The 22,331-nt window shown below is 58.3% G+C and overlaps 7 protein-coding genes across 7 annotated transcripts; 3 read left to right on the plus strand and 4 right to left on the minus strand.

The window, feature by feature from the left end:
- Positions 1–594: 594 nt before the first annotated feature.
- BKCO1_3500073 (uncharacterized protein) lies at positions 595–1,208 on the plus strand (the record flags this gene model as incomplete). Its single annotated transcript, XM_020274822.1, has 2 exons — positions 595–642; positions 771–1,208. The coding sequence occupies 2 exons, from the start codon at positions 595–597 to the stop codon at positions 1,206–1,208; spliced, it is 486 nt and encodes a 161-aa protein (XP_020129124.1).
- A 639-nt stretch (positions 1,209–1,847) lies between these two features.
- BKCO1_3500074 (tlg2-vesicle protein of 38 kda) lies at positions 1,848–3,175 on the minus strand (the record flags this gene model as incomplete). The annotated part of the gene is made up of 2 exons (XM_020274823.1): positions 1,848–2,568; positions 2,682–3,175. 2 exons carry the CDS (start codon positions 3,173–3,175, stop codon positions 1,848–1,850), a joined length of 1,215 nt encoding a protein of 404 aa, XP_020129128.1.
- A 1,414-nt stretch (positions 3,176–4,589) lies between these two features.
- On the plus strand, positions 4,590–5,294 carry BKCO1_3500075 (uncharacterized protein; the record flags this gene model as incomplete). The annotated part of the gene is made up of 1 exon (XM_020274824.1): positions 4,590–5,294. One exon carries the CDS (start codon positions 4,590–4,592, stop codon positions 5,292–5,294), a length of 705 nt encoding a protein of 234 aa, XP_020129129.1.
- Positions 5,295–6,179: 885 nt separating this feature from the next.
- BKCO1_3500076 (2-hydroxyacid dehydrogenase) lies at positions 6,180–7,879 on the minus strand (the record flags this gene model as incomplete). The annotated part of the gene is made up of 3 exons (XM_020274825.1): positions 6,180–6,983; positions 7,051–7,232; positions 7,723–7,879. The coding sequence occupies 3 exons, from the start codon at positions 7,877–7,879 to the stop codon at positions 6,180–6,182; spliced, it is 1,143 nt and encodes a 380-aa protein (XP_020129126.1).
- Positions 7,880–9,183: 1,304 nt separating this feature from the next.
- On the minus strand, positions 9,184–11,054 carry BKCO1_3500077 (g-protein coupled receptor; the record flags this gene model as incomplete). Its single annotated transcript, XM_020274826.1, has 6 exons — positions 9,184–9,681; positions 9,735–10,378; positions 10,441–10,579; positions 10,634–10,788; positions 10,838–10,933; positions 10,985–11,054. The coding sequence occupies 6 exons, from the start codon at positions 11,052–11,054 to the stop codon at positions 9,184–9,186; spliced, it is 1,602 nt and encodes a 533-aa protein (XP_020129127.1).
- An 8,564-nt stretch (positions 11,055–19,618) lies between these two features.
- On the minus strand, positions 19,619–20,603 carry BKCO1_3500078 (golgi apparatus membrane protein tvp23; the record flags this gene model as incomplete). The annotated part of the gene is made up of 5 exons (XM_020274827.1): positions 19,619–19,744; positions 19,845–19,975; positions 20,053–20,336; positions 20,414–20,459; positions 20,510–20,603. 5 exons carry the CDS (start codon positions 20,601–20,603, stop codon positions 19,619–19,621), a joined length of 681 nt encoding a protein of 226 aa, XP_020129121.1.
- A 276-nt stretch (positions 20,604–20,879) lies between these two features.
- On the plus strand, positions 20,880–21,976 carry BKCO1_3500079 (citrate lyase subunit beta-like protein; the record flags this gene model as incomplete). Its single annotated transcript, XM_020274828.1, has 3 exons — positions 20,880–20,916; positions 20,976–21,199; positions 21,263–21,976. 3 exons carry the CDS (start codon positions 20,880–20,882, stop codon positions 21,974–21,976), a joined length of 975 nt encoding a protein of 324 aa, XP_020129122.1.
- Positions 21,977–22,331: the final 355 nt, after the last annotated feature.

Genomic DNA, 22,331 nt, shown 5'->3' on the forward strand with positions numbered 1-22,331 from the left:
TTTGGCCACCGGACGGATGGATGGATGAATGGTAGAGCAAACATTTCAGACGAATGCGATTACCTACCTACTTGGATGACGTTCTGCCTTGTCGGCAGGACATTCAGTGGCATCTCACTGGAAAAACGAACACATGAATCGTATTCCATTATACAGAGGGGCCAGTAAGGATAATGTGGGACGAATGGATAGCGTAACGAAACGTTCGGCTCATTTCGCGAATTTCGAAGTCGATCGATGACGCCACAAGCTTCAAAGAGGTAAAAGAGCTAAGGTAGGGACCAGCTCCCGCACGCGCCCCGCTGCCGATCACACATCATCACCTCCGCCAAACACCGACTACCGACCATCCGTCGCCCAACAATCCAACCCCACATCCTCTACCTCGACAACGCCCTCATAGCCACGGCCATTTCTGCCTCTTCTGAGCACTCGATCAAGCTCGCACAACCTTCGGCAACAAGCCGACGACGGGGGATAGACAGGTCGACGCGCCAATCTCCGCCGCCGCAGCAAGCGAAAGAAAATAAGAAACGCGGCAGACAACACGAGCACATACGTCCCATCCATCAAGCAGCACCACCGCCACCAGCCATGCAAATCGCCGAAGTCCTCTCCGACCTAAACTCGCTCCGCGTCTGCGTAAGCCAATCCCTCCTCCTACTCAACTTACTCTCTCTCTCTCCCCCTCTCTCTCCCCTCCCCCCGCGACCAACGATAACGACGACGATGACTGACAAGAGACCAAACCCCGATCGCGAACGCCACAGGACCCCGCCGCCGCTCTAGCCCTCGTGTCCGCTACCACTACTACCACCACCACTGGCGCCGACACGACGACAACAACAGCGCCATCGCAAAACACCACCACCACCACCACCACCAAAGACGCCAACGCGATCGACGCCAACGCGATCGATGCCAACGCGATCGACGCCGCCGCAAAAGACGACGACGACGACGCAGACCTCCAGCGCGCGCGCGACCTGCTGGCGCTGCGGGCGGTGTTCAAGCAAGAGAACGGCGGTGGCAGTGGCAGCAGTGGTGTCGGCGTGGTGGCCGAGTTGGCGTCGTGGAGGGAGGAGGTGAGGAGGCGGATGATGGCCGTGGCGGACGAGGGGGGGTTTGGTGGGGTGACGGCGAGGACGGAGGGGGGCCGAGGGGGAGAGGAAGGGGAAGACGACGAGGGGTTTGAGGATTGGGCTTGATTTTTTTTTTTGATTTTTTTTTTGGTTGGTTGGTCTGGTTGCTGATTGATGATGATGGTGATGAAGATGATGATGGTTGGACCGTTTGACGGTCAGACGGTCAGACGGTCAGACGCATTTGCGTTTGGATTGGTTCCTTTTTTATTTATCTTTTGGGCCTGGAAAAGAGGAAGAAGCGATGGAAGTTTTGAGATACCCCCCGCCCTCACCTCGCCTCCGGGAACGTGGAATAGATGAGGAATTGTTTCGTTCGAGCATGAGCTACGAGTTCGAAGAACCAAGCAAGCTCTGCTAAGAATAGGAGGAAAGACTCATCTTTCTTGGATTTTTCTCTATCCAACAAACACCCTTCCCTATCTAACAAGGGTCCGTTCCATTCCCATCATAAACGATCATACAAGAAACATAATTCTCCTTGAAAAGGACAGAGCCCGGGCCCGATTTCGCCAGGAACTGGTGCCTCGTGTCCTTCCCGATGGCCCCAGTGTTACCCCAAACGCCGCCCATGTGGATGAAGAGGAAATGCCCGGGAAAACAGGCCCAATGAGTAGCGAGAGAGATCTATTCCATCAAAATCATCATCATCATCACCTCCCCCACCGAATCCTGGAGTATCTTTTTCTCCTTTAAAGATCAACTTCATTTCCTGTCCCCTTCTGTCGACTCCCCGTCACCAACGTCAAACACGACGTCGGGCGCATCGTCATCAAAGCCATCCTCCTCGCTCTCCCCACTCGGGCTCTCGTCCCTGTAGTGGCCACCGCCCAGATCCGCGACATCGTTGTGCAGGCTGATGTCGTCCTCCTCCTCGCGCAGCACCTCGGCCGCCAAGCCCGCCTCCGGGTCGTCGGCGTACTCGCGCGCGATCTCGTCGGCGCTGCGGTGGCGGGCGGCGCCCTCGCGCTCCTGCTGCTCGAGCTCGGCGGCGCGGCGCTTCGTCTGCGAGTACATGACGTAGCCGGTGGCGGCGCCGGCGACGAGGCCGATGACGATGGACGCGTACGAGATCATCTTCGTCCGGACGTCCATCTGCTCGCCCTTCTCGGCCAGCTCGCCGATCTTGGCGCCGACGAAGACGTGCAGCAGCAGCTTGGGCGAGGCGATGGCGCCGGCGAGCATGAAGGCGGCCCAGTGCACGGTGGGGAAGGTGGCGATGGCGCCGTTGGAGAGCGAGTAGGGCAGCGGGCAGAGGCGGATCATGATGAGGAGCTTGATGCCGTCGTGCTTGAGGGTGAGGGCCAGCGCGGCGAAGCGCGAGTCGTTGGCGATCAGGCGCGAGACGAAGCGGTGCAGGACGGCGCGCGTGGCCAGGAAGGAGGCGGTGCTGCCGATGACGGTGGCGGAGGCGACGATGAACCAACTGGAGGCAGGTTATTAACTTTGTCTGGTGTTTTCTCGTGCTTGTTCTTCTGCAAGCGGGTTCCCTAGGAATACTGCGCACATGGCGTGAGTGTGAGGAAAGAGAAGACGCACCCATTAGGAAATCCGTAGACGAAGCCGGCCAGCGTCACGCAGGTCGAGTAGCCGATGAGCGGAGGGAAGCTGACAACGAATGTCATGGACCACAGGATCAGCCAGCCGGCGGGGATGTCGCGCCACTTCTTGGCGACGGGGGCCAACCAGTATTTGAAAATGTGTTCGTTGTAGACCAGGAAGAGGACACCCAGCACAAAGGAGATGATGCCAGCCAGCACCAGCAGGGCGCGCTGCAGCGGTGTCAAGCGCTTGTATATCTTCAAGCCGTGTCGCTGCAGCTTGGCGACATTGGTGCGCATACGGGCGAGGGCTCCTCCACCACGGCGGCGGCCTGCGCTCGATCCCAGTGAGCCGCGGGCAATGGAGGAGGAGCGGCGATGCCATGCAGGCTGGGGGTGGTTACTGGACGAGCCGCGTCTCTGTTCTTCGGGCGGTAGGTCGACGGGCAGCGCCAGCGCTCGCGCATCGTAGTCGCCGGAGGGTCTGCTCATGGCTGAAGGAAAGGTTGGAGGTGGTCGGGCTGCTGACGGCTGCAGGTGGTGGATAGGTCGGGAGGGTCAAGCTCAGACCAGTGCGGCTGCAGCGACTGCGGAGGGCGGTGGGATTGGCTCGGAGGGGTCGGTTAGGCGGCCATTGATGAGGGGAGATGCGGCGATGGTGTTTTGGGGCGGCCGAGGTGAGAGCGGGTTTGGTGGTGGAGTCTTGGAGTGTTGGGCATGTAAGCAGCCCGTGTCAAGCTCACCACGTCATACTAGCGGATCGCGCGTTCGGCGTCGCGCGCTAGCGTCAGGGTCGCCGGGTCCGATGCGGGCGCCGCGGGGTGCAGAAACCACCCACCACCCGCCACCCACCTCCCACTCCCCGCTGCCGTCGCCCTGACACCGCATCTGCAGTCTCCCTCGACGCCTGCAGCCGGCCGTGCGGCCCATGCCAGTCCAACCGAAGTCGACCCGCCCGAGCACGACCGGTGGTCTGGCCGCCCGCCGAGCTGTTTCATCCTGTGCCCAAGTCCATCCACGTGCGACCATGCATACAATCAAGTCCCGAGGCTGTATCACCACGTGTGCTCAACCGCAGAAATGCCTGGGCCGACAGCTGTCGATATACCATGGCTGAGATGCTGGCAGCTTGCTCTGGCCTGCCTCCAACATCCAATGCAAACCCTCTCTCCACGACGAGGCTGTCACGGACTCTCGTAGCTCTAGCTAGTGTCTTGCCATGCACAAACTTTCCAAGTGTGCTTCTTTACTTCAGAGCCGCGTGGTGCGGCCCATCTTCCACTTAACCTTGTTTTTGCTCTTAACGGCTAGCATCGCCCGGGCATCTTCCCTGCACTCTCGCCGATCTCTACACACCTCCCCATGCCTACCATTGCTTTTCTCGTCCTCCCTCCTGTTTGACTTCGGACTGCTGTCACAGGTTGAACAGTCTCTGCACCCAGCTAGCAGCACAACCTGAACGCCTGATCCGCATTCGGAACCAATCCCTCTTCTTGCGGCACCAGTGCCCTCATGCCTCCTGCGTGATCGCGTTTGAAAGACCCATCCACACCAATCACACAAACTTTGCTTGTGCTAGCATGTTTCCAACCGTCTCTGCCTCATTATCTCCGGGGTGCCATGCCAGTTCCTCATTTGATTTGAAACTTTGAAACCCCGAGGGAGAAAGTGAGATGCTGCGCAAACGTACATACATAGGCAGCTGGCAGACACTTCTCCTTTCCGACCCGCGTTGCGTCTTTCCTCTCCAGTAACCATATCAGTCTTCTCCCAAACCCAGCAGAATGCCGAAGACCTATCATTAAAACGCATTCCACACTTCATCCCTTCCTTCAATTGACCTCAAGCATCCCACCTCTCAGCCCTCTCCTGAGAACCACCAACCACCCAGAAAAACACACACAACATGCGCCACGCAACCCTCTACCACCTCCGCGCCTTCCTCCGCCCGCTCAAGCGCCGCGTCCGCAAAGGCAAGAGCAGAGCCATCCCCTGCGGCAACCACCGCCACCACCAAAGCCACTCCGGCTACAACCCCCTCCTCCCCTTCCACGACGACGACAACGACGACCGCGGACCCGAGGGCGAAGACGCCATCGAACTCCTCCCGCCCGCCCGCCCCGTCACCGACCCCTGTCTCCTCATCCGACCCACCTCCGCCCCCGGTCCGTCGCCGCCGTCGTTGTCGTCGTCGTCCCTGACGCTTGCTCCGGCGAGCGCGAGCACCTGCACCCTCGCGTCGTCGTCCCCATCCGCTTGCCATCCGTCGTTGTCGTTCTCCCCCTCCTGCACCACACCAACATGCACAGACCGTCCGGTCAGCGCCGGATGCCAAAAGAAGGAGAAGGAGAAGAAGAGCAGCAGGCGTGAGACGTGGACGAAGAGCTTGCTGGCTTTGGACTCGCTGTTCTTCGAAAACGGCGGTGACGTCGAGCGCACGACGGCGGCGGCGGTTGACGCCCATGCGGCGGCGGACGGCAAGAAGCGGCCGGGTGTGCGTGAGTCGAGGCGGGACTCGTTCATGTGGATGAAGTTTGACGGCCACACGGGCGGCGCGGTGGCGTGGGCGGATGGGGCGAGGTTGGCGGCGGGGGCGGGGTGGGGGGTGTGATGGGATATCGTGATGTGATGATGTGAGATGGGTGTGGGAAGGGAAGGGGAGGGGAGGGGAGGGAAGGTCTGGCTGTGCCCCTGTTGATTTTCCCTTCTTGTGTGGGTTTCGTTGTTGCCTGCCTTGTATATTATACGTCTTGTGGTGGGTTGGATGGACGCACCGCTAGAATAGCTATTCTTTCTTTTCTCTTTCTTTTGTTACCTTCTTACTCCTTGGAGATAGGGCTAAGCGTCCTCGTAAATACACGCCAGTGGTAAGTGTCTGCTCAAGACGTTAATTGCCCGCAACCTGCTGTCGAACAGTGAGACAGCAGGAGGAAGATCATGCCCATGACTGGTCCTTCCAGACGAGCGCCGATGCAGTGAAGATGGATCACCACGTCCTCTCTTGCGCCCTTTGCTCTCTCACGTAGAAATGAAAAGTGGATTCGAAGTGAGCAAAAGCAAAAGGGAAAACCCGCTTCCATGCCGTTCTGGTCCAGCCCGCAGGACACGCGGCGACCACCCATGTCTTTTCGACAGCTAGATAGTACTTGGTTCGCATACTGCACTTCACCTCTCACAAGCCATCCCTGTCCGGTTCCGTCAGCACGCTCACCTCGCCTCATCTCAACGAAGAACGAACTCCACATACAATGACTCCACAAATATCCAACAGAAGAGGGAAAAAAAAAAGAAAACTCCTCTACCAATCCAAATAGAATGCTTCTACGCGTGTCAAAGAAGGAGCTGCACGGACATCCACCCATGAACTTGCAACGGAGAACCACAAGTTCCATCTCGTACCGCGATCTACCTCCTTTTCTTCTTCCCATCCCATCCCATCCCATCCCCTCCAACCAATCCAAACCCAACCCAGCACCACCCCCAAACCTACTAATATCTAATACCCCCTCTCCCTATCCACCACATTCAACAACCTCTCCCCCGCCTCCTTCCGCCCCAGATTATCCTCCAAGATCTGCAGGCTCCGCGGCACATAGCTCGCGCCGTTCCCGCTGATGTGCGGCGTGATGGTGACGTTGGGCGCGCTCCACAGCGGGTCGTCCGCGGGCAGCGGCTCCGGGTCCGTCACGTCGAGCGCGGCGCCGCCGAGGACGCCGTCGCGCAGCGCGCGCACCAGGGCCGGCTGATCGACGATCTGGCCGCGCGAGATGTTGACGAGGACCGGTCCCTTGCCGCCCTTGGAGGGGTCGCGCCACGGCTTCGCGGAGGCGTCGTCGTCGTTCGAGTCGGACTTCTTCCCTCTCGACAGCACCGCGAACTCGTCCTCGCCGAGGAAGCCGCGCGTCTGGTCCGTCAGCGGCACCGACACGAGCAGGATGTCGACGTCCTGGGCGAGGAAGTCGTGGAGCGACGCGCGGTCGAGGCCCGAGTACCAGGCCTGCGGGATGGCGCCGTCGGCGTCGCCCGTGCCGGGCACGATGAAGCCGCGGTCGCGGCGCTGGGCGGGCGTGTCCTTGGGCGTCGCCGTGTAGGCGAGGACCGTCATGCCCATGGCCTGCGCGACGCGGGCGACCTGGCGGCCGATGCTGCCGTAGCCGAGGACGCCGAGGCGCTGGCCGACGAGGTCGTGGACCGTCTGCGAGGGCGCGTACTTGGCCCAGCGGTGCTCCTTTTGCGCGTCGTGCAGGTCGTTGTAGAAGTGGGTGCGGACGAGGGTGGTGAGGAGGACCCATTCGGCGATCTGGTGGGTTGGGGTTAGGATGGTTGGTTTTCCTGCTTGGGTGGGGGTCTGTGGTGGGTGGGCTCACCTGGGGCCCGTGGATGCCGCTGCTCGTGGTGATGATGATGTCGGAGTCGGTGTAGATGGGGTGGTTCTGGATGTGGTTGCTGCCGGCGCTGAGCAGGTGCATCCACTTCAGCTTGGGCGCTTCATCCAGCGTCTTGGGCAGCGCGTTGAACGTGACCAGGATCGTCTTGTCTGCGAAGACCTCTGCGGGAATAGAATGGAGAGAGCGTGTCAGCCGGGGTGAAGGCCCATGTTTGCAGAAGAGAGAAAAACAAAGGAAAGACGGGGGTGTCAAGAACAGGAGGGGGATGCTTGCGCTGCAGCCACACCTGACGGGCGCGCCCTGACTGACCGGCAGCCTACATGCAGTATCTGTATATATCTGCGCAACCTCGCACGACAGACAGAATGCGGCTGTAGACACGCGCGCACCCGGTGTGCATGCCGGAGCAGATGCAAGCCGAATATCTCCGCTCCGGATCTGCAACCCGGTTCGGACTCGCAGGGGATTGGACCAGGAAGAAGAAAACAAAGCAACGCTGTAAGAAAAGCAGGCGGCTCCGCCGAGCACTTCGGGAGGAGTGATTGATCCTTCCCGCACTGCTCGACGCAGATCGGGGGCATGTTCTCCACCAAACGTCCAAATGCGGACACTATACGAAAAGGAAGGACTGAGGAGACGAAAAAGACATACCCTTGGGCACCTCGGAACTGTGCGCATTGTCGAGCGGGTAGAACTCGACGTCGACGTGGGGGAACTTGTCCTTCAGGCGCTCCAGCAGCCCGGCCGGCAACTTGCCCGGCAGCGCCACCAGGATCTTCTCGTGCAGAGCCACCGGTCCGCCGCCCATGGTTGCGTTGGACACTATCTTGGCTTTGTAGAGGCCGTTGCGACACTCGGCAGCGGCAACAGCAAGGTGCAGTAGTGGGGGCGGTGGTGATGGGCCAATCAAGCGCCGCTGAGCGACGACGGCGACAACGGCAGAATGATCGGGACGAGACAGACGACCAATGTCCAGCCGGACGAAGGGAATCCAACGAGGAAGGCGACGAAGGAGGACGAGAAGGGGAGGGGGTTGTAGGAGCAAAGCTGGAGAAGGGCGAGTCTTAGAAATCAACGTTGGGTGGGATGGAACGCCGGAAGCCGCCCCACACGCACCCGCCGCCCATGACGTGCCAGCCTGTGCCTATGTCGACACGGCGCGCGGAAGCCAGCACTGGCTGCGACGACTCCCGGTACCTATCGTGCTGTGTTGTATAGAGCGTGAAGACGGCGCAGTATGGCGCAACGGCGCAATGGCCTGGAATGCACCTCCGCCGACGGCGAGCGAGCAAGCCAATGCCTGCGGGAGCCTCGGCACTTTCCTTTTTCGTGGGGTATAGTGTCTGCTAGGTCCCTCCTTCCCGTCCCGGACAGACGATTGCGCGCATCACACCCGTCACTCCTGCCCGACTGCCGAAAGAGATCGTGTCGCCGCACTGACTCAATCCTCTTCGATCGTCCCGGCCGGCTGGTTGATCCTCAGTATTCCAGCCCGAGTAGGGATTCTTGACGCAGGAATCGTCTCCGAGACCTATAACGCTCAGCAACTATTGGAACACGTTCATCGTGGAAACGATTGATTCTGTCTCTCGATTCTCTTCTTCTCGCCCATTACGTAGTCACTCAAGTTCAGCGAGAGTGTAGAAACGGAAGACCAGCTGCCCATCACACCCACCCCTCCTCATGATCCGACTGTAAACTAGAGAGCGAGAGAAGTAGGAAATCTGCCAGCTGCCAGGCAGAAAACGGGTATAAGAAAACATCATGGGCCAGACATAAAAAAAAGAAAGTCCATCCCTTGGCCATCGCCAGTGCGCCATTCCATCTGAAACCGCTCGCTATGAGTTGAAGGAGATGCGTTACGAGGGGGTCATCCTCTTTCTTATCCCTTTGTCCGGTTTCACCAAATCCCAACCATGTACTGCGCATTCCCTTCCCTTTTTGGAGGCCCTGGAAGACCCTTCCGTGATACCGTCGGTACTCCATCCCAAAAACTACAATAAACAATGCTCCGGGGCGTATGAATGCGAATACAGACTTTGCACTGAATCGACTTTTGTTTGAGCAAGACGCCATGCTCCCTCCCAGTCGCCTCGAGACGCTCCTCCTGCGTCATGTTCTCGCCTTCGCGTCGTCGTCATCCGAGTCGTCTTGGACAGGGTGAAGTCCTAGTCCACCCCTTGCGTGTGTGCTCGCCGGATCCCAGTCGTACCGGCTTCCTGTCGACGTTGGAGGCCGAGGTGTTGAGAAGCTTTGTGATGGGCTGCGATATTGCCGTTGCACCTCCTTGCCAAAGTAGTCCGGCGTGTGTTGCCCGCTGAGAGGGCTGCCGTACGCAGCTGACGGACTCGTTACACTCGATTCCGGTGTCTTCAGGGCTGCCATGCTGCTGACGTACGTCTCGCCGCTGGGCGTCTGCATGGTGCTCACGTAGCCAGGAGACTGGCCGCCCACCTTGAGCAGCTCAAATGTCCGTGCGTCCGACGAGAACCGGCGCGCATCGAGCGAGACGAACTCGCGGTTGCCCGTGAACTTCTCTTGGAGCCATCTCTTCCAACCAGTCAACATCGACCCTCGGAAAAGGAGAAGGAAGCATTGCACGCCAGCGAGCTGTGTCTGTCAGCGGGCGTTGAATTTGCCAACACAAAGGATTCCACACTTACCGCGAGCATGACCAGAACAGCCGTCACTGTAGCCTGGTTCACAAGCATGCCCTGCGCCATTTCGAAGCACTTATCCTTCTCAGTAGGGTTATGCACGAGGCAAAGCACCCAAGGCAGCGCCTGCACCGGATCATGCAGCGCATCGTGTTCCTGCGTGTCGAGATAGACGAACACTACCGAGAAGAAGATGACGTCGATCAGGATGAACACGACGATAAGTATGCCGCGCCATTGGAGCCAGACCACCTTTTTGACTCTTCGATACACGGCCTTGGCCGAGTTGGTGCGAGTGCGTAAGCTCGAAGTGTAGGATGGAAGGCCGGCACTGCTTTGCGTCTGCGTCTCGTCGTCGCTCCAGAGGCTCTTGAGGTACACGTTGATACAGTACGTGAAGGTCGAGAGTTGGACAACCGCTGACAGTCCGGCGATGCCGAGCAAGGGGCCCCAGAAGTCTGCCAACGAGTTCTGGGAGTTGACGTGGCAGGCATCCCCGAAGCGGAAGGATACCCCGGTTATGGTGATGGTAGTGGTGAACAGACCGGCGATGACTGCCCAACCTAGCGCTTGAGAGCCGTAGAAGAACTTTTGCCCTGGAGTGATGTCCCAGCAAATTTGGAGATGCATCGACAGTGCTCGAATGAAGACTGGCAAACCATGTCAGCGCGCTGTCAACTGTCAACCCACAGACGGGACAGGTGGCACCTACTCCAGACGACAATGGAAAGACCTCCTGCAATGATGAATGCACCAGACCAAGCGCACTCGAGACTCGTGTACATATCGTGCGGGGTGATCTCGTCATAGCATTGATCTGGCTGTGTGCCGAAGGGGATGATGAACCCGAGCTATCCGTTGATCAGTCACCACACACCAAAGGACATGCATGGCAAATCTCTTACCCCGAGACTCATAGCACCAAGAACCAGACCGACGCTCAGATAATGCCGCCGTGTCTCCTTGGGAGGCAGCACAGCCCAGCTGATCATCAAAAACAGGCATACCACAAAGCTGATGAGATTGAGTCCCTCGGCGACACGATAGGAGGTGGTAAATGCTGTCCGACGTGTGAGAAGAGCTCATTGGGCTTCGGATGGCTGACTTACTGTTCGAGTAAATCCAGTCAGTTGCAGGGCATGGCAGACAACACTTGAGGTCAGAGTCAATGTCAGAGAGGCTGGCGCAGAACCTGCCATCGACAACTGCAGGCCATCAGCATGGTAACAGTTCGAGGAATTCTGAGGGAGGCGTACACCCGCCATTGCCGAATCTGGCCTCGTTCAAGAAAGGTGGTGGACATGCTAGAGACGAAGTGTTCGCCATTTCCGCCGCGCTCGTTTTTACTTTGGCACGACCATCCAGTGGTGGGTCACAGATGTATGTCCGACGATATAACAACAAGAATTATCCGAGCACCCAAGCGAGGATGCAAAGAGAGTGATGCAAGCGGCGATATGGGAGGGTTGGCCGGGGATTGTGACACAGAGATGCCACACGATACGGAAGTGAAGAAGGCGCGGGCGGGACGAGGGGCGGATATGATACTATCTTATGCGGGTGATGAGACGACCGTGCGGATAGTCTTTTTTAGAGCCCGGGCACGGGGTCCCAAAAGGGTGTTTGAAACGTGTGACGCAGGGAGCTCAACAAGCCGAAAAGGGCTCGGGCCAGCAATGGTAGCGTTTTGGGCGGGCAGCAGGGCACACGATCGACGGGCTCGACGGCGGGCAAGGAACGGCGGGAAACAAAGCAGAGACGGAAGGGAGCAGCAGCCGGCGCGTGCAAACGAAGCGGGCGGCGTGACTTTCATGTAAAGTCGCAGAGGAAAGGCACAGCCGGAGCTGGGCGTCAGCTCTGGAAGACGGAGGACTAGCCGGCAGGGAAGAAAAGGCTCCCAATGGCACGGCAACCCCTGCAGCAGGCGATCCTGTCCCGAACCCCCCCTGCGCGCGAGGCCTGTCGGAGGCGCGGTGACGACCATGGGTGTCTCGGGCAGGATTTGCAGGCACGCGTCGCCAGGCAGGTAGGTCTCTGGGCGGCCGCCTTGGCTCGTGTGCGCCTGCGGCCACAGATCACCGGCGCGTGCACAAGCCGGTGCATCGTGGCGGCGCTCCGAGAGGCTAGACACCAGCGGCGGCCAGTGTTTTGCTAACTGCCTCGCCGCCGGCTGGGTCCACACTGCCGACAGCTGCAGGCCTGCAAGCGGCATAACGCCATGGGCGTGCGGGGGCCTCGAGGCGCGGCGCCGTGTCATGGGAGTGGGTGCGGCGGCGGCGGCCATGATTTGCGCTCAGCCGGGCCGGGCTGCTGCGCTGCTGCTGCGCTGCTGCTGCTGGCCATTGATGCCGCCGGGGAGCTGGCGGCGGCGCGGACGCGGCGGCCTGATCGTACGAGGAGAGGGTTGGTGGAGGTTGACGACGGACAAGACGGGCGTGCGGGCGTGCTCTGGTGCCTGGCACGCTACGGCACGGCTGTGAGTGGCCAATGCCGTGGGCCGGCCGCTCGTGTGCCACTGCCTGTGACCTCACAGGTACACACGGTCTTCTCCGGGTTGGGCTGGCTGTGGTATCTGCTTGGTCGAGGCCGGGCAGCGCGGGCGGCGGGCAAGCGCGCGGCGGGCCAATCGACGGGCGCTTCGCGGGTACCTGAGTGATCTCCACGCCTGTTCGCTGAAGCCCGCCATCCTCTTCTCCACACTTCACCTCCAAATCACACGCCGCTGCGCCGCTCAGCAGTCGCCGTCCGGCACGGCGCGGCTGCGCGACAAAGGTTCTTCATCCACCCGGCACCGGTCTCGCAAGCCCCGCCCGGCGCGCTGCTGCTTTTGTCGCGGCGCCATTCTGATGCGCCCGCCGGTGCTGGACCACGCCCGCTGAGTCGCGCGTCCAGGCACCGGCCCCCGCGCGCCTCTGCTCATTAATAAAATAGTGCCGCCCTCGTCCTCGCCCCCGTCACGCAGTCACGCCTCCTGCTCGCCGCCGGACACGGGGATTGCGTCAATAGTCCCGAGCCCTGCGTCGGGCGAGCCTCAGCCCCGAAAAGACGTTTCACGCGCCGCTGCCGTCAGCCTGGCCGGGGCCCTATCAAGAGGGAAGGTCGCTCTCCTGCCCGGTCGGAATCCGCGGCTGGCCGTGACGCAAGGCCAAGAGAGCTGCGCCGCCGGCCATGGCAAGCGCAGAGCCCACGTTTCCAGAGCTGTTCTGCCGGGTCTCGGCGGCTGGCTGGGCGCATCCATGGAACGTTTCGAAGGCGGCAAAGTAACGTTTCACGCGACCAAAAGTCCCGAGCGCCATCGCACCGCAGCGTGCACAACTAATAATCCGTACCTCAGCGCTCACGACTCGACTCCAGCCGGCGCGGCCAGACGGACGCGCCCGAAGCGGCCGTGGCATCCGTAGCATCATGCGAGCGACTCATCCTTCTGTGGGACCAAGCTGTGTCAAACTGGCCCCCTATGCGGTCGCCTCCGCCCCAACGTCTATCGCGCCTCTCCCTCTTGCCTATACCGGCCGGGTTGCTCATGCCCGCCCGCGCTGCTATCTGCCATCTTATCGTGGCTGGCCGGCCGGGAGCTGCGTGCCTGACGCGGTGATCGTCACCGGCCACGGCCTTGCTGTCTAGCCCTCTGCAAATTAACCCCACACTCTAAATCGGGCAGTCTTCGCGCTGGGCAGATGATGGATTCGTGCACGGCACCGGCGTCGCATCGACCGGTCTGCTCGGCATCAACACCAATACGGTGCTTGCTTCTGCTAGGCAGAAACACAGTCGAGGCAAGGCGTGAGGCAGCAAATTTCGGTACTGCTTCAGCCCGCTCGCTTCGACTACCTACGCCAGAAGACTACCGGCCTTTGGTGCCTGGAAATGGCACTCAGCGCCTAGTCCCCGCAGCCACAACCAGACTTGCGGTGCTGATATACCTACCATCTGACAGAATTCAGCAACACAGTAGTAGTGACATGACTCCCGTCCATCCCCTCCGTTTTTGGAACCGAAGGTGCCGAGTACCACGCCGCAGGAACCGCCCCACGTCGTGCCCCGCTACCGGTCTACTTACGCAAGCCCTCGTCGTCGACCTTTATCCCCCACGCAGCCGTCGGGGCATTGCTGAGACGGCCTCTCCTTTTTGTCACGGCAGGTAGACATGCGCATGCGCAGCACGACGGGCAGAGATGACGACCAGGGCGCGATTTTGCCGACCAGGCGATGATAAACCCCAATGGGGTGTTTCGTTCGCCGCCTCACATTTTGCGAAGCCGCGGCGCGGTCCGACCACTCAAGCAAACCATTGTTCTGAAGCCTGACGCCGGCAAGCCGTTTCCGTGCTAAGTGCAGCAGCACGGTGCACGATGACGCTGGTTTGTGAGGGGATTTCAAATGGCGGCGCGGTTGGGGTGAGGGTGGTGGATAAATCGGAATGAGGTAGGCAGCCTCATCATCAGCCAGCCGTGCCCAGGTGAGCAACTCCTCGCGACTGCCCAGCAAGGGCCAGTTCCTGCAGTGTGTGAGTGGCCCTCGACCAATCATGGCCGCGGCATGCACTGCAGGCAGGGGCGTGTATATGCATCAGGCGGCTAAGGCAAATCGAGCAGATGCATCCGCGCCGCGTCTTGCACATGCACGCTACTGTGCGGAGACCAGAACGACTTTCTCACAACCCCAATTGTGCCGTCGAGCATTGCACTATTCGCGGGCGTCGCGGGCGTCCGAGGCTTCATCAGTCGGCCGCGGCGGCAGGGCTAGGGCCGGGTGTGGCTCTCCCCTCCCCCCCACTTTGCGTGCGACAACAGCTGCCAGAAGCGACCTGGTCTCTCCCGCACCCCTGCAGCCACCCAGCCGTTGGCGCCGCCAGCCCGTTGGCCCGCCCATCGCTTCCATGCATGTGAAGGCTTCGCCGACATCAGCGCGCTTTGTCACGGAAAAAAAGCAACTCAGCCCGTCTTCCTGCCCAAGCGATCTTCATGAGTTGTTGGGGGCCGGATGTGGGAACTTGATCATCGACCTCCTAGCCAGTGCTCAACACCGACCAGCCGGTCCTGGCAACGGACCAACAACACTATCGACGGCTGTCCTTAGATCATCCCCACCGTCGGGGAACCACGTGGTCGATATTTGCTGTCGGGCCTCGCACGCGGTAAGTGCTCGTTGAATTATTACCGTTACCATGGATTGCCTGGCTTTCCATTGCCATGACCCAGCGAAGCTTGACTTTCGCATGCTGGCTTGTTGCACACCTTGCGAGTCAAGCCAACATCGTCGCGCCCAACGGTTCAGAAAGCCCTGTCTCACCCCCGGAAGTATAATCCACTTAAGCCCGGCGTACGAGCTCTTCCGCACCCTTTCTCGACTGCACTAAGAAGTATTGACAGACGCAGCGATGCGCATAACCTCTGGCACAGTGCAAGCCTGCTCACCAGCTGTCTGATGATACTGGCCTGCTATGACCACCAGGAAGGAGCGCCTGATTCTCTTGTCGTAGTCATGGCGTCGCAGCCTCTTCTAACGACACAGCAGTACATTCCTCACGACATATTGCTGCCGGCTGCCGGTTATGCATTCGCAATGTTTGAGCATTACACATTCACAGACCTGAAATCAAAAGGCTTACACTCGTCTCCATGGATGCCGACTCTCCTCTTGGCGCGACGAAACGAGGATTGATCACGCACTTCTCCACAAATCCCAGACGCGAGATGAGCCGTTGGTGGCCAGCTGAGGCATTCCATAACCACGGCGAAGGGTCACAAGGGACCCGTAGCGAGATACTGAGGCACGGATGCAGCCATGATGGCCTTCTGCTTCTCTAGAGCTTCCGTAAAGGCCATCATCAGCGAAGTCGATGTTGTTGCCCTCGCCGCCCTGAAAACCGCTTTCAGCCAGCCTTGCATGCAAGATGACCCTGATCAATGCATCTTCATGCAGCACCCCCTGCCCCGCCTCGCGCACCGAGCAGTACATACATCCAGGCCATCTTCTCGACAGGGAGCTACGCCGTCTTCCAACCCTAACACTACCCACTAACGGCAATGCTCCTAACGCTGCCTTGCCTACACTTCAATAATTTCACTCGGCGAGGGAAAGCAAAAGGACCCATGGACCAAAGCCCCAACGCTCAAGCAACCAATTTAGCCACGCTATCGAGCAATCAACACTCTCGAAATGCACGTCGACGCATTCTGACTATTTGTTTGGCTTCGTATACGCGTGGTCATTTTCGTGCAGTATTGCCCTACCTCTTTGCTTTTTCCTCTCTCCAGACCCTGGAAATCGCTCCAGGCATCAACTTTCTACCGGGTTTTCTAATCTGCAAGACCGGACCGTTGATCGCACCATCTAGATTTCCGTACACAATAGTTGGTGGGTAAGCGGGTCCAGCTTGACTCGCATCAACGTCGATTACAGCCTATCACGGAATCCAGACATATTCAATATTTGGATGGGGCATGCAAGAACTTGAGGGCTACAACTCAGGTGATCTCTACAATATCGTCTATTGCCACGTTTGACGCCGGCCTACCATACCGGGCAAGGAAAGGGTGATGGATCTCGGAATCACAGCTGCACCTACTTACGGTAAGCGAGAATACGAATAGAAAAGGAAAGAGAGCAAGCATACGGAGAACCACGTCGACGCAAGCCCTCTTCAGTGCCCCACCATACGCTACACGTCTCGGAATCGAGTGACAGTGGTGGTAGTAAGTCTGCATACGTTGCAAAATGATGGCTGAACGACAACAGGCGCGATGGGCCCTGGTACCTGTCGGCCGCCGATCCCGATTGTCGGAGCTACCTCAGCTCTGGTACGTAAGCTTTCACATTTCGAAGCCTCCTCCATTGCCCATTCGCCCACCCGCCCACCAATTGCCCCTCCTCTAATTCCCTTTTCCCTAGTATCACGGAAGACCGCACACCCGACTCGAAGCACTCTTTCCTATAGATTAGCCGACCACCCGACGACCCACGCATACGAAACTCTCTAAAGAAAAGTGCACGGTGGCACGTGCCGAGCAAACTTCTTCAACGTCTTCGACCGGTGGGTTTTGCGTTTTGACGGAAGCCAGGTTAAAATCTCTTGTAAATTTACTTTCAGTTTGGAAGCCCGAAGAAGACCCAAGACCGGCGATCGCAGAACCGTCGTTGGCCGACGCAAAACATCTGTCAAACGCAAAATCCGTAGGTAGGTATCCCGTCGAAGACGCTGAACAATCATGATGCGAGAGAGAAAATAAGGGGCCAGCCGACCGGCTGGTCTCGGAAATGGTGTGAGGCGAGGTGCGGCAAACGAGTCTCTCGAGTCAGGGCAAACGGGCGTTATTTTCAACGGTTGGTGGATCTTGTTTGATCGCGATCTCTCTCTCTGTGTGTCTCTCGCTCTCTTTTTTTTCCCTCTCGCTTCTTGTCTTGGTGAGCGACTCGTCACGTCGTCAATAATACGGCGGCCCGACGGCATTGCACAGCCGCACGCACCGATCAGGTTGTGTGGCGCAGTGAGGATGCGCCGAGCGGTCCGCGCGTTTAGGCGCGCGGCGACGACGACGACGTTCTCGACCGTCGCCATGGCGATGCCTATGCGAGGGGTGGCGATAACTTGTGGAGATCATTTTTTTCGGAGTCGGCGAGCCCGGGTTGATGGGCAGGAGAGGGGAGGGGATTTCGGTGCTTCCGGCGTGTGGCGCGTCGAGGAAGGATGCGAACCGGGTATCGTGGGTGATACGAGGGCAACGAAAATGAGTATACGGCATGGGGCCGCCACGCTGTCTATGGTAGCAGGGTTCGTTCGGAACAGCGGACGGTGGGTGTGTTTTCTCTCGGCGAGCTGTTGGAGAAGGATGGTTGGTTGGGTGGTGGGTGTTCCGCTTCCCCGTGGGACAGCTGCTGGCCTGGATTGACTTTTGTCTGGGAGCTCCCCGCTTTTGATGACGGCATGAGCGTTGAGGAGACTGCTGTGACGGTTGCTCTTGGTTGCTGTTACCTGGTCTTGGTGTCAAGGCAAGCAGCACTGGAGTGTGGCGTCTGCGGATGAAACGGTGGCTTCCGGGATCTGTCCGATCTGCTGTAGGATATTCATTGGACTAGTGATGGCCATCGAAAGTAGTAAGAGGAACGCGATCTAGCTGTCTATCACAATGAGTGGCATTGATTGAGTCTGCACATGCTTCTGCAACCGACCAAGGCCAGCTCCGTCGTGTTCGCAACCACCAGCATTGTGATGAAAGCGAAGGACTCGGCGGACATGCGCGTACACTGCGGCTTTGTCAATGCTATCATATTCGCAATCCCACAGGATTTCTACGAGGGCTGTAGCAAGGCTCTCACTGCATGTATAGAACTAGAGCATCCGCAACTCTGGGTTATGTCACACTTCCTGGACAAGGACTGAGAAGTGGACGACATTTATAGTTTATGCAACGTCGCGTATGTCCAAGATAGCATAGACTTGAGCTCCCTTCTTGAGACTCTCCAGAAGCGACTAGACGTCAGTTATCGTGACTTCGTAGGTATTTTCGGTACAAGGAGTTCAATAGGTTCGAGACTTCATGGTCATGCAGCAGGGGTGGTTGGAGGAGAAGGTAGGAAGTGACTTTGACGTGCGCATCTCGCTTTGCGGAGCTAGTATGGACTTTGCAAAGTCGTGGAAGTACACTACAATCCGCCAAAAAAAAAAAAAAATCACGGACACTTCCGCTCGTTGACGAGTTGTCACTGTACGATCATTATGCGGAGATACACAATGGTCACATGGTAAGTACGGCTAAAGTTCTCTATAAGCTGGATTGATTCTTGTCTATAGTATCCTCAAAAGTCAACGCAAATAAGTGCAGGCTCTCCTACACTGTTTAAGGGGCCTGAAGTATTAAGTGTTTCTGGATAGCATATATACTAGAACAATGCTCGGGATATATATGACTCCTCTCGAGACACCGTTCGGAAAAGCACATAGCTGGTACTTACTACAGAAGCCGGCTTGGATTTATACGTAAGCCGTAAGTTCAATCAATACGACTTTGATTAACTGTATATATAATGGCCGTTCACTTCTCGACTACGTACTCCGCTCGTATAATGCCTTCTTCGTGAACGTTTTTCGGTGTCACGAAATCAATCCATAACTGTTGCAGTGATCGATTACCAAGAAAAGATTATCCTATATACCAACTATGACTAGCGGAAGTGGCAGGGTGAGGACTTTTAGCCAATTTGTGCGACGCCATACAAGCTCTCCTGAGATCAGGGTGCCAAAAAAGAAATAAGACAGTCAAGTGCTCCTGTAACGAACTGGACCATTCGTTGTAAGTATAAGGGAATGGTCAGACAGAAGCCAGCAATGGTCCTGATAGTGGAAGAATTCTCTAGAAAAGTGACCGCTAAAGGCAAATTTGAAACTTCGTTCTCACTGCTGGTAGAGAATTGATGGATTTCTGAGACCTTCTGGATGGGATGCTGGTGCTTCTTCCCATCTGTATTTCTCACATTCGACCGAAGCATCTCGATCAGACTAGCATCCGGCATCGTTCATTCCTTCCGGACAGCGAGGTATTGCGGCGGCTAGCCTTAACGGGAAGCTCTTGCTGGATCTGCCCTAACCTGGTTACGGTCTGCACTCCCGGTGAGCCGTCGGTTAAATGTCGATACCACGGTTATGACATGCAGCCTGTCTCACCAGAGATACTGCACCCTACCTCCCTGCATGGGTAGCTGAAACCCACATCCGGATGTATCTGAATGAATTTGATACCCGCGTCTTTATCCGGGTGTTTGCTGCAACTACCCACACAAGAAGTGTATGATTTTTTTTTTTTTTGGAAAGTGTGTGTTAAGTGGTAGTCTTAAGCATCCCTTGCCATGGGTCTGGCATTAACAGTACTATTTTCGATCCAAGGGCTCAGTCACGCAATTGCAACATGCCCGGGACGGGGCTCGGTGAAGACATTGAATGGGTCCGAGGTCAACTCGGAAGGTGTCTGAATTCCATAGTCGTACATTTTCCGCCCTCCATTCTCTTCAGGCTCTTGCTAAAAGGCGGAAGGTGTTTGGCTTTTCGATTAACATTCTGCGCCCTGCAACAGACGCTGCCGCTGTTGCTCCGACCAACTAACGGAAAAGACGGCTGACCATGTTGCTCGCAATGCTCTTCGCAATTCCACCCGAGTACAGCGCGTTTCCAGCGAAGTTGGTGGCCTGGCTGAACTTGTCGCACCGCGAGAAGGCCAGAGTGTTCGTAATGGTGAGGACGAGGGCAATGACTGTCATGACACAAAAAGGTCAGCAACTCGGGATGCCAAATCATATACCAAGCCGGCTCCGGGGTTCCGACACTTACCAACCAGGGTCAACCAGATGAATTCAAACTTGATGATGGCAACGATGGCAAGTGCGATCCACAGCGCGGGCTGGACGTACAAGCTCAGCCAGAAGAAGCGCTTGTCGGTGGCGCTGATCTGGCGAGTCTCGGGGTCGGCACTTTCGAAGACCCAACGGCCATCGCCCGTGGTCGTGTCCACCTCGTTCCACCAGCGCAGCCCCACCAGTCGGCGCCCAGCAATATTCTTCAGGTAGTAGAAGTCGGCGGCAAGGAGGACGATTGTGACGATGAAGACAAGGACACTGAACCACAGTTGTCAGCCTTCAGGAAACGCGCACGGGCTCGGAGCGGTCGTGAGGGGATCAGCGCTGAGGCTTACAAGTTCTTGGTGAACCACATGCCCAGAATGTAGACGAGCGGGCTTGCTAGAAGGTGTCAGTTGCCGGTTGGCTGCCGGGGGGGAAATAGAGCTCACCAATGCGGAAAGCGAGGAAGGAGAGGAGAGTGATGGGGTGGCTGCTGAGGCGCCAGTTGAGTTCGCCCTGCTGCGGGGCGGGCTGGCTCTCCATCTTGAGGGTGGAAGCGCAGTAGTGTCTGTGGTGGTGGTGAGAGTGGTGAAGCTACCACCTTGCGCCTTCGCCGCGACTCGTTCCACAGGCCGCGTCGGCGTTTCAGAGCTCGGTGCCGCCGACTCCCGCGCGCACGGCCCCAAGACCTAACAGGGTGACGTACGCGGGGAAAGCTCCATGCCCGAGGGTAGCTTCTCTTTTCGCTTCTCCATCTTCGATTTGCAATTGAGTTGCACCACCTTCTTCACCACACTCGCCGAATCCCGGTGCTAAATCATGGCGGCACCAATCATCCGCCGCGCACTCTTATACGGTACATGGCCTCTCGCAGCTTTCTGCAGCTTGCCGACTCTGACAGCTGCGCCTTGACAGTGCCGGGCTCGTCCCAGAAGATGCTCGACAAGTCGCGCGGCATAGCTAGTCTTGACACTGTCGCCTACGACCTTGAAGACTCGGTGACGCCTGGCAAGAAAGCCGAGGCCCGCGCCAACCTCCGCCAGCTGCTTGAACAGCCCCGTGTGCCGGGAATCCGCGAGCAAGCCGTGCGCATCAACTCTGTCGACAGCGGTTATGCTTTGGATGATTTGACCGAAGTGGTACTGACTGACCCTGCCTTTCCTCCCCAAGAACACATTTTAACGGCTCCCTCTCCCCCGTAGCTCAAAGCCCCCAACCTCGACGCCCTAGTCATCCCCAAAGTCAACTCCGCCTCCGACCTCCACTTCGTCACCGACGTGATCCGCCACACGCTCCCACAACGCCACCCCTCCACCCCTCCCGCCCAACCACAACCCCACCAACCCCAACCGCTCCGCCTCATCGCCCTCATCGAATCCGCCAAAGCCCTCATGGACCTCCCCTCCATCTGCCGCTCGACCCCCTACCTCTCGGGCCTCATCTTCGCCGCCGAAGACTTCGCCCTCGACCTCTCCCTCACCCGCACGCCCTCCCTCCGCGAGTTCCTCTACGCCCGCTCCGCCATCGTCACCGCCGCCCGCGCCCACGCCCTCCCCTCCGCCATCGACCTCGTCTGCACCTCGTTCCGCGGCGACGCCGGCCGCCAGGCCCTGCGCGACGAGTGCGCCGACGGCAAGGCCCTCGGCTTCACCGGCAAGCAGCTCATCCACCCGGGCCAGGTCGACGTCGCCCACGCCGCCTTCGCCCCCGCCCCGGCCGAGGCCGAGTGGGCGGTGCGCGTCGTCGTCGCCGACGAAAAGGCCGACGCCGCCGGCCGCGGCGCGTGGACGCTCGACGGCAAGATGGTCGACAAGCCCGTCGTGGGCAAGGCGGCGGCGGTTGTGCGCATGGCGGAGCTGTGCGGGACCGATGTCGCCGCGTTGAGGGAGAAGTGGAAGGGCCAGGAGCCCGAGTAGTAGTGGCTTGTGATCGGCATGGAGAAATAAATCAATTTCTTACGAATACACCTACCTCAAAGGGAGTGGCGGTGGGATGTCTGGGGCTCTGAGTGCGCAACGGCGTCTTCAGTAGTAGATGGGGAAGTCAGAAAGGCAGACGCAAAGGTTGACAACAGCTGATCTTCTTGTGCAATGCCTGCAGGCTTTTTTTGTTTTGCCAGACTCTGAGTCAATATGCTTCTTTGAGGCAGACGCATCAACGCCTGTACCTTGTTGTATTTGCCCTGTCTGCGGTATCAAGTGCATTTTTTCACGGGAATGACAACGGCGAAACTTACATATAGTGCAATATAGTACCTAACACCTACCCGAA

This window comes from Diplodia corticola (assembly GCF_001883845.1).
Source record: "Diplodia corticola strain CBS 112549 chromosome Unknown scaffold35, whole genome shotgun sequence".
In the NCBI taxonomy this organism is placed as follows: Eukaryota; Fungi; Ascomycota; class Dothideomycetes; order Botryosphaeriales; family Botryosphaeriaceae; genus Diplodia; species Diplodia corticola.